General features: G+C 39.7%; 1 protein-coding gene across 1 annotated transcript in view; it reads right to left on the reverse strand.

Annotated features, from left to right (window-relative positions):
* Nucleotides 1-14,475, reverse strand: part of LOC104621520 (glycosyltransferase-like protein LARGE1) — a 141,424-nt gene extending 126,949 nt beyond the window's left edge. The window contains exons 1-2 of the mRNA XM_010288034.1: nt 14,178-14,475; nt 7,849-7,931 (exon numbers count right to left, since the gene is read on the reverse strand). Of these exons, the coding sequence (XP_010286336.1) occupies nt 7,849-7,931; nt 14,178-14,381 (287 nt within the window). The 5' untranslated portion in view covers nt 14,382-14,475. The remainder of the gene's footprint in view (nt 1-7,848; nt 7,932-14,177) is intronic.
* Between the last annotated feature and the right edge of the window lie 334 nt (nt 14,476-14,809).

The following is a 14,809-nucleotide window of genomic DNA, read 5'->3' on the forward strand; positions in this document are numbered from 1 at the left end:
GGACTTCAATGCTGTGGTTTCCTGCAATAGCAGGGGAGTTAATGAAATGACCCAATAGGTTCTTTCCAATTCCCTGAGCCTCAAGACTTCAGTGCAGAACATCTTTCTTGGGTTGAAGAGAATCTGGAATCAAGTCTCAGAGAAAGTGATGACCAACACAAACCTCCTCTTCTCTCATTTCAAACATGAGGTGAACTTCCTTTGACTTCAATTTCTCCAACCAATTCAAAGCACAGCTCTGTGTTGTGTTTATTTTTAATGTGTGTATTATGTCATATAACTAATTTTCCACTGGGCACACCAAGAGATCGAAAGAACCACACATGATAGAGGTTGGTTATATTTTGTACTGCTAGAAAGCATTATACTGTAAATGGTGACACTATATGCAACTATGGAATAGTATAGATCAATATATGACAAATTTATAAACTTCTCTTAAAAAATTAATAGATTTTGGAAAGTACCTGGTATTCATATGAGTTTGTGTGTTTGGAAGTCAAGGCTTCTACTGTCCCAGGTTTCAGAACAGATAGCCCTTGAATTCTGAGCCCCAGGTCTTCCAGATTCCTCACTATAGAAGCAGGTATTGAACAGCCAGAGAATTTCTGCCCACATCCAGAAATCACTTAATCTCATTTACCTTAAAGGTTCTGAGCATCTGAATTTTTAACAATTACAATTTTGCAGAGTTTCTGCTACATGGAAAATGCTGATGCACTAATGTCTTAATGTGGAAGAATGCCGTTTCAAAATATGGGTATTTCCCATCAAGTGGAAACTCAAGGTTTTAACCACTCTATTAGAAAACTGCAGATCTTCATATACTAAATTATTTCCACTTAAGATCAGAATACTATCTGACAAAGTAAACCATATGTAAGGAGCACACACTCATTTCCTGAATTGCTTTCCTCAAAAGTGAATTGAAGCGATTCTGGACAAGACTTTCAAGCATGGATGCTTAAATATAGGCTCTTAGGCCTAAATATGGGAGTTTAAATGAATGCTTTCATTTTCAGAATTGTTGAGGTCCTATAAAATTTAGTAAAATAAAAAGAAGTCAGTAATTTTAAAAGTCAGGCTACGAATTTAGGAGCCTATTCTGAGGTACCCATTTCTATATTTTTTTAATCATGATGTCTTATTTTTTACATTTCAAAACTTCTTATTCTTCATCAGAGTTTTGATCTGCTTGCTCAAGCATTTGTGGCCCATTCTTTTTGAATAGCAACTGCCACAGAGTTAAATACAAAAATCTACAACTGAAAAAGGGCGTAGCGAGCCCAGACTCACTCTTCCCTTCCGTATTATTCCATAGCTCAATTGTTAGCAATTCAAAAAGCAGCTGCTTGGTTGCACAGTTATCTCTCTGCAACAGAGAAATTTTATTTTCTAAGAATATAAAAAGGTCAGTAGCCCAGGGGGTTTATTTCCAAAACCTATAGTTTATTAAGGGAAGCACAACAAGGTAATACTTTTTATATCTGTAACAAATGGTTACAAGAACTTCAAACTGAAATTATAAAAGACAGCTTGGGAAGTTTTTTTCCTAATGCCCATATGACAATCCCTGTCTCATACAGGGAGAATCTTAATGTGAAAATCATTACAGATTTTTTCATACCCCTTCACATCCAGTTTTGATTAAAATGCTCCCCAAACTATTGGAGAGATCTTAAAGATGCACTAGCTGCCTCATTCATGGATCTTCTTGTTTTGTGTTAACTTACAGAAGCGCTTTGGGAAATAATAATGAGCAATTTCATGGGCAGACTTTTTTTTAAACATTGCTTTCTCCCTTATGCCTCCATTGTTAGGACAGCTAGAAAATACAAGAAGAAGTGTGTATTATTGATGCATCTATTAGAGAAATCAGTTCATGCTTTATAGTTTTTGCCAGAAGAACCTCCCACAAAATAGACTGACGTGTCAGAAAAGTTGGAAACAATGACAGAGGTTTTAAATTCTCAAATTAACTCCATTAAGGCAAAGTGGTCTCCATGGAATACAGCCATTAGATTACATAAGCTTTAATTACCAGCCAGTGTTGACTTGTGACTCTTACTTAGAAATTACATGTCATCCTTTTTATCAGATTTAAATTTTCATTTGGCTTCCCTTATTCTACTTGTTCTAAGAAAAAAAAAGTTTATTATTCATACAGCAATCTAGAAGTTTCATATCCTAATCTTAAAAATGCTTAGACATATGCTTAAATTTAAGGCTATAGGCAGCCTTCTAAAGCAAAGAGGCTACTTTGTATTAGAAAGTATTTGTCTAGTTGACTGGTTTTGTTTATACTACAAAACCCCACCATCATTACTATGCCACTATTGCTTTAGGATAGATGGAGCATACAGCTAAAGAAGTAATCACAAACGACTTCTCCAAAGAAGAGGGGCTAACATAAGAAGAACAAAGAGAAAAAGCTAGTATTAGCTAGCACAAAAGAGAAGTTAATTTTTCACAGATTCTCAGGTTGACCGAACTGCCAGCAGCATGTCATAATTGTGTAATTTTGGCCTTTCTTTGTTCCCAAATCAAACATGGTGTTTAGCATGTATTTGGAAAAGATAAGAGTACATTAAAAATCATTTTAGCTCTTACTCAAGTTAAGACTTACCTAAGCAGAGACAGAAATTATCTTTGCAATATGAAACTATAACCTGTGGGCTGTTTCTGTGGCACTCAAAGCTTTACAATTTTCAGAAACAGAGTAAAACATGGAAAATTAACAATAAAATGGACCAAAAGTTCCAAGGAGAGTTACTAGTCACAGGACATTCCTTCAGCTTTGAAAAAGAAATGCAGATGCTTTTTGCATACTACTATATGCACTGTCTCTAAAAGCACTTGCATTTTGTTTCGCCCATTTGATTGAACATCTTTACTTTTTAGTGTTTTGACTTTTGCTTTGGAGAAACTAAAGTTAAGCTGCACTTAGGACACAGTGATAGGAGCTTGGCTGTGTTAAACTGGCTCAGAGAGAAATTTTTTTTCCCTCTGCAACAGATTTATAGAATCTGTCATAATTAGGAACTAGATGCCCAAGAGAGGAAAGCAGGAAAGCTGCTGACTAGGACTAAGTACTTATTCTACAAGCCTCCCTCTGTGCAGCACTGCCAATACATATTTATCAGACTGAAAACCCTGCACTACCCCAGCTCTGCTGAGCCTCCTCCTGAGAACAGACTGTCAGTTATGTCAAACTGGGTGTTAAAAGCTGCTGGGATTTTGTGGCTTGAGCATATGTTTTCTAAAGACAAAACTGGAATCAAGCTCCTTTTCCACTGGGAATGAAATGCATTTCTGAACTATGGTGTTCTTGTAAGGAATCCACCATACCACCCCTCTCCTCTCCTCTTCCCACCCTGTGGAACCTGAAGACAGATACAGTTTCTCAAATGGTTTGAACAAGTAGCTTGCCTAAGTCTCACGATATATATGGTATGACTAGAATCAGAAACTTGCTTTTTTAGACCTGGGAAGAGCTGAAATGTTCAATACACAGGATTTGCTGTACATTCATACAAGAGAGAAGAGACAGCACACTCCATCTATAGAAACTCCTGTAGTTTTTATTCTTAATAATCCAGCACCCCTGCTGTTTTGTGTCTCTCTATCCAGCACTCTAGCTCAAAGTTGGGGGTGTAACAAATATGTTAATGCATGGAGAGAAGATGATTAGACTTACATGGCCTCCTTTTCTCAGAATTTTCTATTAGAGAGGTAGGGAATTTAGGTACCTCTTTCTGTGTCAAAATGCACAGCTAAAACATGTTTTAAATACTAACCTAGTCAGAAATGCTAATAAAAGCACATGACATCTCCATGAACTACAGACAGATTCACTGAAGTCATAGAATAATTTAGGTTGGAAGGGACCTTAAAGATCATCTAGTTCCAAACCCTGTCATAGGCAGGGACCCCTTCCACAACACCGGGTTGCTCAAAACACCATCCAGCCTGGCCTTGAACACTTGCAAGGATGGGGCATCTTCTGGGCAGCCTGTTCCAGTGCCTCATCACCCTCATAGTGAAGAATTGCTTCCTTATATCTAATCTAAATTTACCCTCTTTTGGTTTAAAACCATTACCCCTTGTCCTATCACCACATGCCCTGTTAAAAAAGTCCCTCTCCAGCTTTCTTGTAGGCTCCCTTCAGGTACTGGAAGGCTACTATAAGGTCTCCTTGGAGCCTTCTCTTCTCCAGGCTGAAAATCCTCAACTCTCTCAGCCTGTCCTCATTAGGAGAGGTGTTCCATCCCTCTGATCATCTTCAGAGCCCTCCTCTGGACTCGGCGCAACAGGTCGATGTCCCTCCTATGTTGCGGGCCCCAGAGCTGAATGCAGTACTCCGGGTGGGGTCTCACAAGAGCAGAGTAGAGGGGGAGAATCACCTCCCTCAACCTGCTGGTCACGCTTCTTTTGATGCAGCCCAGGATACCATTGGCTTTCTGGGCTGCAAGCACACATTGCTGGGTCGTGTTGAGCTTCTCATCAACCAACAGCCCCAAGTCCTTCTCCTCAGAGCTGCAAACCTGCTGAGGGTGCACTCAATCTTGTTGTCCATGTCACCAACACTGGTCCGAGTACCAACACCTGAGGAATGCCAGTCATCACGGATGTCCACTTGGACATCGAGCCGTTAACTGCAACTCTTTGACTGCAACCATCCAGCCAATTCCTTATCCACTGAGTGGTCCATCCATCAAACCCATGTCATAAAATCAGTGCTCTTAAAACAAAACATCAAGTGAAATGCAGCAGGAACAGGCAAAGATATTAAGTGTGGTTGCTTTGAGGGGACCATTGTTCAACCAGTAGATTGTATTCACAGTGTTGCAGAGCAGGATTGAGGTGTAATGCTACAGCTGCCCAAGGAGAACCCACACTGTGCCTGGCTGCATAATAACAGCTGTGATTTCTACACAAATGTCTTTCAATTATACAAGACACTCTTGTTACAGGCAAATTCTGCACCTGCTGTATCAGGTTTGGTTGAACATTGATCATCAGAAACTTCAAAAAAGGAAAAAAGAATCTTTGACAATATGTTTGGAGGCATGTTTGTTCTGTTCTTGCAAAATCGTATTTGAGATTGAATGTGGTGATCCTACAAATTAAGGACCAGTAGCCTAACTTTAGAGATTAGGATAGAACAAGCAAACTTCTTCTCCACTGGAAACATACAGTCCTTTCAAATGTCTGTTTTAGTTGGTTTATTGGATTATGCCAGCTAGAATGCATTCTCTGGTGCATGTTTAGGGGTTAGAAGAAGAGACGTTTCCATGCCTGTTTTCACTGATGACCCTCAAGTCAGATGGTGAACTTGCTACTTATGTCATGAAGCATCCACCATCTGAACCAACCACTTCCAACTCTTCTAACTCATTCCTCCTAATGCAGTATCATCACCTGTCTCCATCCTTCATTCTTACAATTAAATAGATCCTTGCAACTAAAAGAAGACTTCTTTCCATCATAATTTTTGAAGTGTATACTAGCTTCCAAGAAAACTTTGTTTGCACATGGCAACCGATGCAAGGAATTTTGGTTCTTAATCAGTTTTCATCTGACTTTGTTGTTTGTTTGTTGTTCATTCTCCAGCCTTCTTCACCATTGCCACTCCAAAGATAAGATCCAAGAAAGGAGCATTTCTGAGGCATGACCCTCTGCACATGTAGCCATAGCATCAACAGATGCTTAAGTGTGTGTTTTCTAGAAGATAAGGAAGAAATGTCTGTAAGAAGGTCTATTTCTTCTCCGAGAACATCTCCCCTTTCTAGTGAACAATTTAATGCCTAGTGAGAAAAGCTAGTTCTAGGCAGGAATGGACTTAGATTTGTCTTTAAGTATGTTTTGAGCAAACAAGCAAGGCAGGTTATCTTGAATGTAACTATCTGTATTAAAGTTTCATTAGCTATACTGAACTTTATCTTGATCACCTCTGCTGAGCTAGACAAATCCTTTGAGATGAGCAGTACTGCTAGCAAAACAGCAAATATGTTCTTGACAAGGGCAGAATTCACCAGACTCAGAAATACCAATGTTACTTCCCTTTGGTTTGGTTTCCTATTTTTAATTAAATATATTTCCAAATTACATCATTCTGCCATTACATATCAGAATTGTTTATAAGCTTGCTAATTGTTCAGATGAGTGGCTTATGTAACACAGGGACATTTCCTTTAAGTAATGCAGAAAGAGACTGTTTAAACCTTTGAGCTGTGAGGTTCCTGTTATTTACAGCACATTTGGAAACGTACAGAATATTACAGTCTTCCCAAAATGGATGCAGGTACTAAGAGAGAAAAACACTGAGAACCTAACCACCAGGATAACTCATGTCACCATAAAAATGTGTATTTGCAAGAAATCCCTTAAAAACAACAATCAAAATAGACAAAACACCCCAGATCCTTGCAATATGAAGCCAGTTTACACTGAATAATTCAGAAGTCTAACTGGAAATAGATAGAGTTTTACAATTTAACAAGATTTTAACATTCAAAAAAATTATGCACAGAGTACGATATGGGTTTTAACTGTTGTTTTGCTTTTGTTATGTTTATTTTAGCATTGTTTTACTGCTCCTAGCCCTCATCTAACATGAACATGCTAGTTCTGGAAACACTTGCAAAGGCTATGCATTGATAGTGAAAGTTGCTCTCATGTTTTGGAGAATTTCCCCTCTCCACCTGCACTCTAGCCAACCTCTTACACAGTATTTACTGAGCCTTTTTCCACATTGTACAAGGTGAGCCTTTACATTCTTTTAAGAAGCTTACCAAAAATGGGTAAAAGTTCAAATGGTGTACTAAATCCATTGTAAAGGAGTGATTATGAAGAGTGTTCCAGCAGAGGATTGGAGGCAAACATAAGGAGCAAGGTAGGGGACTGGAATGCCCCAGTCCAGCTAGCTGGAAGAAGATACTTGCACATGACATGAACAAGAGTCATGCTCCCTGGTATAATTCAATATAAAGCAGTGTGTTGAAACTAACTCCTTAGTAAACTCTTTATACTCTAGGGATGTTGTGTTAGTCTATTTGTCCTGTTTGAGTCAAACAGTCTGATTAGTCTCTCCCTTCTCTATTTTGATCCACTTTCTGCAACACTGTCAGAAAACATCTCTAAGAGACTTTACTAAACCTGAGAAGGGATATATACACATATGCCCACACACAGTTTAATACCATTTCTCTTTTTCTGGAGCTGCTATTTACTAAGGGAATTGGTCATTTTGTCTTCATTGTACATTTAGGCCTCTCGATTTTGGGATCTAACTGTGCTCCATGTGCTATTGCAAAACCTTCTGAGAGGCTGGAAGTAGCTCTTCCAAAGCCAGAATAAATAATCTGACTTTAATGAGATAATGCTGACTATAGTAACAGGTTTACTTTGAAAAATAAATGTCTAAATGGGAAGCTGGGATAGTCAAGTAACCAGTATGTATTTATATGTATGGCTTTCAAATTACCATCTACACCTGTGCCACAAACTGATACCAGAAATAGGCTAAATGAATACAATGCTGTTATTACTGTTATTATTTTACAACATTCAGGAGTGTGCAGATGCTTTACAGTACAGATAGATACTGTCCCTATTCCCACAATGCAACAGGGGTAGCAAGTGGATCTCTGATCTCTCTACTTCATTGCAGAAATCTTTACACAGGTGAATCTATTGGTTGCAGTCATAAATTTCATGCTTCCTTCCTTCCAAAGAAAAAGCAACCAGAGAAGGGAATCTGACTTTCTTTTGAAGTAAGAGAGTAAATTCAAAAAAAGCTTATTTAGCCATAATCAGATATACAATATACAAGAAAGCTACCTTTACCTGTGAAATAAGACAGACTTGACAAGTGTGACAACATCCCGACTGGCATTGTACCCTGCACAAACAATGGCAACGTGGATGGTCTGTGGGAGAGAAGGAACAAAAAGAACAAAAATTAAAGCCTGCTCCTGTGTTCTATCATTCATTAAGGAGAGCACATACATGACAGTGCTATTATTTAGTGCAGTGATTGTTAAAGATTTGAGTGGGCGTTTTGCAGCTGTTTGCAGCCCACTAGAGGCAGTTTGTTAAAAACATCTTAATTGAGTTATAACACCATCATCATTCCAAAGTCATTACTGTCCCTAAATTACATTAGATATCTGAACAGAATTGCATTTATTAGGTAAAAGCATATGTGTGCACATGTACACACGCACACACATTTAGCAGCACACAAAATTCTGAGTATGCAAACATGCAGGCACTTTAACCTTATGAGGTTTAAAATTATGTCTGATAACTAGAAGCAGATATGCTCTTAGAAATTTTGCATTATTTCCATCTTAAGGACAGATACTAAGGTGAGGGTGAGCAAGCTCTGATGGATGAGCAGGGGTGGGAAATTTGGTTTGCCAGGGGCTGGGTGCATCCCAGTGGTAAGATAGGACACGAGCTGTGAAGGCAGGTGGTCACTTCCCTGCCTGTGACTGCTAGTATGGGCTGTACTGGGCAGTGTTAATGTGAAGTTAAATACAACCAACACACACATATTGTCCCCACCCCAGCACCCTGGTAAATTCGCACTTATTCTTGCCTTCTTATCTCCCTTTTAATATGAGGCAGAGGTTTATTAGTCTCTTCAAGAGGAAAGGGAAAATAGAAAAAGCGCTACTAGTCATTATTATTAAGGTAGTAAGTAATAATTTGAAAAATGCTGTTAAGTTACTCATCTCTGATTTTAAAATCAGCCATTGCTATTCCCTGGGGACAAAAGAAAATTAATCTTAGCAAGTTTTGATTCCAACTTCTGTGTTTTTCTGTTTCTTAGTGGTCACAGAAATGAAGGCAGGTTCCACTGCCATGCTGGCAGCACAAAGCTGCAACTGGGGACACAGTTGTGAAGCTGCAGGGGAGCCTCATTTGGCTTCCATTTGAAGCTTGGTTAGATGGTTTCTCACACACACAGCTTTAATTTTCCACAGAAAGCCCACTACGCAAAGAACAAATGAGGAATTCTGCCTTCTCACATAGTCATAGATTCCCAAAGTCTGGCCTGGAAAGAAGGCAGATTTACACAAGACATGGCATGTGCTGGGCATGTCTAAAGAGTCCATAGCCCCATCCATTAACATCGCCTGGTACAGGGCACAATTTGAATCATACAATTGCCAAGTGGCTGTGCCATCGTGCAAACCCCACATGAACATCGCAGCTGCTTCCAGCCGTAGTGTGCCTCACAAGCTGAGGCACATTGGAGATCTGAAGTTTTAAGAGGACTTGAATTAATGAGGCAACTGTCTCTCCAGAGAGGTGTGAGAAAGAAAAAGTATTGTGTTATATATTGGCAACAGCTCTGTGAGGTATTCGGCACTTTAAATTTATGGTAAAGTCAACGTAAACTGAGCATGCTCAGCACTTTGCAAAAATGATTGTGTTTCTCTCTTGTGATAACAATAGGGGAGAACAGAGGCTGCTTATTGACAACTTTTATTGCAGCAGTGGTTTGTACCATACATATGTGCATGGGTTCCTGTGGGCGCACAGATTCCTGACACTGCATGCACTGCCTCCTCTCTGGTTTCCACCTGGTCTCTCTCAGGCTTTTGGAAGACCTAAGATCCTTCCTTTCAATGCCAATTAAAATCAAATTAACTGAGAATGGTTTCATGCCTGCTTTAAGCACTTCATCTGAAGACACTGGACCAGACACAAACACTTTATGGGTTTTGACAGAATAGAACTGTCATGTCACTGTCAACATTGTTTTGTACTATCTCTACTTGTCAGAAAAGCTCTCCTTACAGCCTCTCTCCACCTTTCAAATACCCACAAAATCAGAGTTTATTCTGTCAAGGACTTCCCGCATCTGTTCTCTTTTTCCTAAATAATTTTGTTTCAAAATTAGAAGTATGCTTTTCTTGGTGTCTTTTAGCAGATGCTGTTGTCTTGCGTGCCATTTCAGCCAGGGCACAGTGAGAAGACAGCGCTTGCTGCTCTTCTCAATGTCCTTCTCCAGTTCAGAGACACAGGCATCCATATTCCTCCTGCTCAGCCTCTCTGTGGTGTTTGATACTATTTATCACTTCTATTCCTGCCTGCGATCAGCGATAGGAAGGAGTAGTAATCCTCAAAGAGAACAGAAACCTAGTCCTTTTTTTCCAAAGTTTTTGCCTGCAGCGTGCTGCAAGACTCAGTCTGTTCCTCCTTTTCTTGATTCACTTTCCTCCCCCTCATTGTTTAACTGTTAAACAAAATAGTGGGAAAATTGATAACTCAACATGAGCTCAACAACCTGAACTATCTGCAGATGTTTGCATCCTAACAAAAAAAGTTTTATTTCCAGTTTTCTCCATGCTTGTTCCAAATACATGTTTGGATAGAGAGCAGCTGGCTGCAGACAAATCCTGGCAAGACAGGGCAATAGTGGCTGGAAGAAGGCAGCACTTCAAAGAACTGGCATCCTCCTGAGTATACTACTGTAAGCATCAGCTCCCAGATTATGAAACGGGTCAGCAGCATCACCGCTCTCTCAAACTCCTCATTTTCTGTCTGCAGGTGGCTATGAGACTGTATCCCCATCCCATCAGAACTCGCCACTGTGACTCACACAACCTCCAGACTCAATGACTGCAGCTAACACCTAGAAGTGAACCCAGATAAACCAAGAGTGTTCCAACCTTCACAACATGTGGCAGCCTGTCTGCTTGGTTCAACATGTCCCTCCAAACAACTCACACCAAGGCTCTGCATACTACACTTGCTCCTCACTGTTTACAATCTGTGATCATTTTAGTTGCCAAACTCTAGCCTGGATATTCAAAAGTCACTGTGGGACTAAACTGAGCTCCTTGAAAGTGTCCATCCTCCTACAATGCTCTTCTTGAATCATAGGTGTGTTCATCCCTAGTACATGTTGCAAGAAGTCTGTACACAGGCCATTCACTGGAGCTGCTTTTAGACAATGGAACTCACTGCAGCAACAGATTAAATGATGAAACATCTTGCTTTCCAGACTCAGTGAATTCTTCCTCTGTTTATACACACAGCTATTAATAGGTAATCAAAACACTGTGGAAGCTAATCGCGCTGTTCTTCCTACAGGTTGGGGATCAGGGACACAAAGAGAACTATTTTTCAGTTTAAATAGTTTAGGGAGCACTCAGGCCCAGGTACTTCAAGGCATTTGGGGAAGTTAAGCTTCTTTAGGAAAGGAAGATTAAATAATACCAAGATGCACGCTAACATAGTTTAGAAACCATTACTTTAGCCATTACAGACCAGGAGAAACTGTTTCTGAAAGCAGTATTTCATGTAAGTCCATTCTGGGCTAATATTAATGGGAAGAAAATATCAAAAATCACATGAAGAACTGGGCCTTAGACTCCATGCTGATGAGTAGTATAAGGTGCTTAAACATGTTATTTTTTTTCCTCCTCAGGCTACTTTTTGGAATGCTGAAATAATGAGTTTAACAAACTCTAATTAGTTCTTATAGTTAAAAATAACCTTTGGTAAAGCATTTCATACTTCAATAATTTTCCAGTAGTACTAGCCAGGCCTTCCATTGCAGTTACTTAAACCTTCATAAATAATTGCTGAATGTGATTAAAAGATGTTAAAAAAGCATGTTACAAAAACGTAAATATGCTACAAACTGTTCCCAGAGGCAGGTAACATCTGCTTTTCCTGTGTTCTGGTGCTTATGTTAGTGGAGGCCTGTTCTCTGTGGCTCTGGAGCACTACACACATAACCCTACTGAGCAACACCGTTGAGAATAGTAACAATACAAATATGCCTGTAAAAACGCTTCAGATGTTAAGTATTCTGCTAACCTACTCAATGCTATCATGCTAATTAACCGTTTTCTAATATATAATCTATTTTAAAAATATTTATAAATGCACACTTAATTCAAACTAAATGCCCAGCTTATGGAGGCACAAGCTGGAAAGGTACTGGGATAACATCATAAGAAAGACTCATATAATTCTGTTAGCTTCCACCATCATTATGGTCTCCTTCTGAAGCCTATTATTTGTGCCTACATCTGCATAAGGACTACTTTTACCTATATTTCCAAGGTTTGTGTTAAAATTTTCTCCTACTGGGACAACATGACACAGATCTGCTCCCTCCAGGGAGAAGGCCCTTGGTTGGAACTCTGATTTTTTCTTGCAATATAATGCTGGTCCATTTTATAGTATCAGAAGAGCTCTCCTGAGTTGCAACAGAGTAGGAAGCAGTGGCTGGAATGCGACAAACCCACTACTGTTTGATACAGGTCACAATTATTACCACACAAGATTATGTTTTATCAGAGATTTAACATTCATTCATTGTAACTGCATTTTCAAACGTTTTAATCATCACTAAAGACCATCCCAAATTAGATTCTGAAATGTTATCTTCAGTAAATCTCAAAGAACTGACTCAATAAAATGAACATCCTCTTTGTCTCCTAGTCCCACGTCCTAAACCTAGCTCTCTTTGTCTCCCTCAGACACCCAGTCTTCTTCTCAGGACCCTTGTCTTTTTGTATCCAAGTTGTTGACTCTTCTTGTGATACATTCCAGGGTCAGAGGCTAAAAATGATTTAGTTTACACCTCTGAAACACCGAAAACAAAGAGTGAATGAAGTCAACAGAGAACCAGAACCTACAGTAATAGGATAAACAATGAGACTCCTTGCAAATCTGATAATAAGGAAGTTTAATTTTAACTTTCATTGCTGTTACTGAATTACTGAGTGAATTCCTTAAGAAAAAGAAGAAAAAGCTATTTTGTTATCAAAATAGTGTGCGGTGAGATAGGGGGATGGCAAATAAAGCGAGGTTTCATATTTATATAACCATTGCCTCCAGCACAATGCTAAACCCCACTGCACAAGTAAATTTATTGGCAAAACACATTATAAACTGAAAGGCTACTTAAACTCTTCCTCCTTTAAGCTGCTATTTTTGTGTCCCAAATTGGTTGGTACATTGAACAACCAAGAACTGAGATTCAGCTCATCACTGCTTGGCATGATAATACGGGAGACATGAGGTTTGTTTATTGATGGTTTGAACCTCCCCTTATTAAAAGAAATGCCAAAATGCTCACAGGGAGGAAAATCTGACCCTTGTTATCAGGAGGAGGGAAAACGAAAAACACACTCCTCCTTTTCCTTCTCCTTAAAATAATGTTGGTTCCTTTTTTCCACCCTGATTGACAAATATGTCCAACTGGAAAGCAATAATTCATGTTTAAATGATGTTTGATATTTGCCCAATAAATAGACTTTATCTGAAGAGATAATTAGGACTTCTTTTTCCTCCTACTTATTTTCTTTCAAGTTTTATCTTCCCAATGGCAGAAAGCAAGACAGAAGGTGAAACGGTACCTCTCTCTCTGTAGAAATAAATGGAGGAAATATTTTTTATATCCTCACCAGCTGGGATTGGCACAAGGCCTTTAAGCAAGACTTTCTCTTTTGGATCTATCCATATTTGGAACTGTCAACATTCAGATATCTGACAACTAAATAGCTGGATGACATCCACAAAACTACTGGCATAAAATAGGGAAAACAAAACCAAAGCAACCCCCCAAAACCTTCTCAGAAACAGATCTCCAGTTTTCTGCAGCTGACCACCCCACTAATGCAGAGCAGGTGGTTCCACAGCACCATCCAGATATACTCCTGAAAGTGACTCAAAAGCACTGGCTGGCTCCGTAAGGCACAATTCAATTATCGGTAAACCCTGAACTGTTCTAGTACAGATGCACAAACAAAGCAATAAGGCTTTTCAAAGCATTGTGGTGCTTTCATTTAATTTACAATCACACGGGGTCAGTTTGCCACAGGTCTTTATCAGCACAGCTGTACTGAAGTCAGCTTGGAACAAGGCTTTGATTTTTACACCAGGTTTGAGGACACAAGAATAAAGATGACAAAAAAATCTGACCAAATAATAACCAAAAGGTATTTAGATGATTAAATGTTTTAAAGTTTTTTTAAAAAAGAATAATTACAAATTATCTAAGATATCACGTCCAGGAATCCTTTAAAGAAGCTGGTTTCTGAGCAGAACGTTTCAGGGGGAAGGAGATAGCGACCTGCAATGTCCTTAAAGGATCAAATCCATCAGGCTTTGTTTTTGGCAGGTTCCTTTTGTTTATTTACCTCACATTTTTCCACTGCCGGTTGCTGCCCACACTCGGAGCTGTTCCCCGCCACGATGCCAGCCCGCAGGCTCTCACTGTCGCCTGTCCCCTCTTCCATGGAGTAGGTTTTGGAGTGATTGCCACGGTGGTGCGAGGGGCTGCGACTCTGTGCCAGGCTGAGCTGCTTGCGAAGCACGCGGTTCTCCTCCTCCACCTCCCGCATGCGGACTTCCAAGCTCTCACGATCTCGCTGGCTCGATGCCGTGTACCGAGGACTGTGGGGCTGGGATTCAAGTGGAGACAGCGACACTGACTTCCCATCTGCAAGAGGAGGAAACAAAACACTTCTGTCAGACTATACTTCAAGCTGTGCTGTCCTTTAATGTCAGCATCGTGACGCAGGGATGTGTTTCAAATACAGCCACGTTGTACAAGGACTTGGCACTTCCAGGCAATGCTGAAGTGCATGGTAAACTTGGACAAATGCTCAAGTTCTATGAGCTGCAGGTCCTACTAATTTTAAAACCACCCTAAAAGATAAGCATGTGTTTCTTTTGTCCTGGATAGGGCTGCCTGCCAGTCTCTAGTCTGGGAAGACAGTCAAGAACAGAAGGATTTAATTCAAAGACCATTAATATATAGTTAAATGTA

The sequence above is a fragment of the Phaethon lepturus genome, unplaced genomic scaffold (genome assembly GCF_000687285.1).
Source record: "Phaethon lepturus isolate BGI_N335 unplaced genomic scaffold, ASM68728v1 scaffold2995, whole genome shotgun sequence".
NCBI lineage: Eukaryota > Metazoa > Chordata > Aves > Phaethontiformes > Phaethontidae > Phaethon > Phaethon lepturus.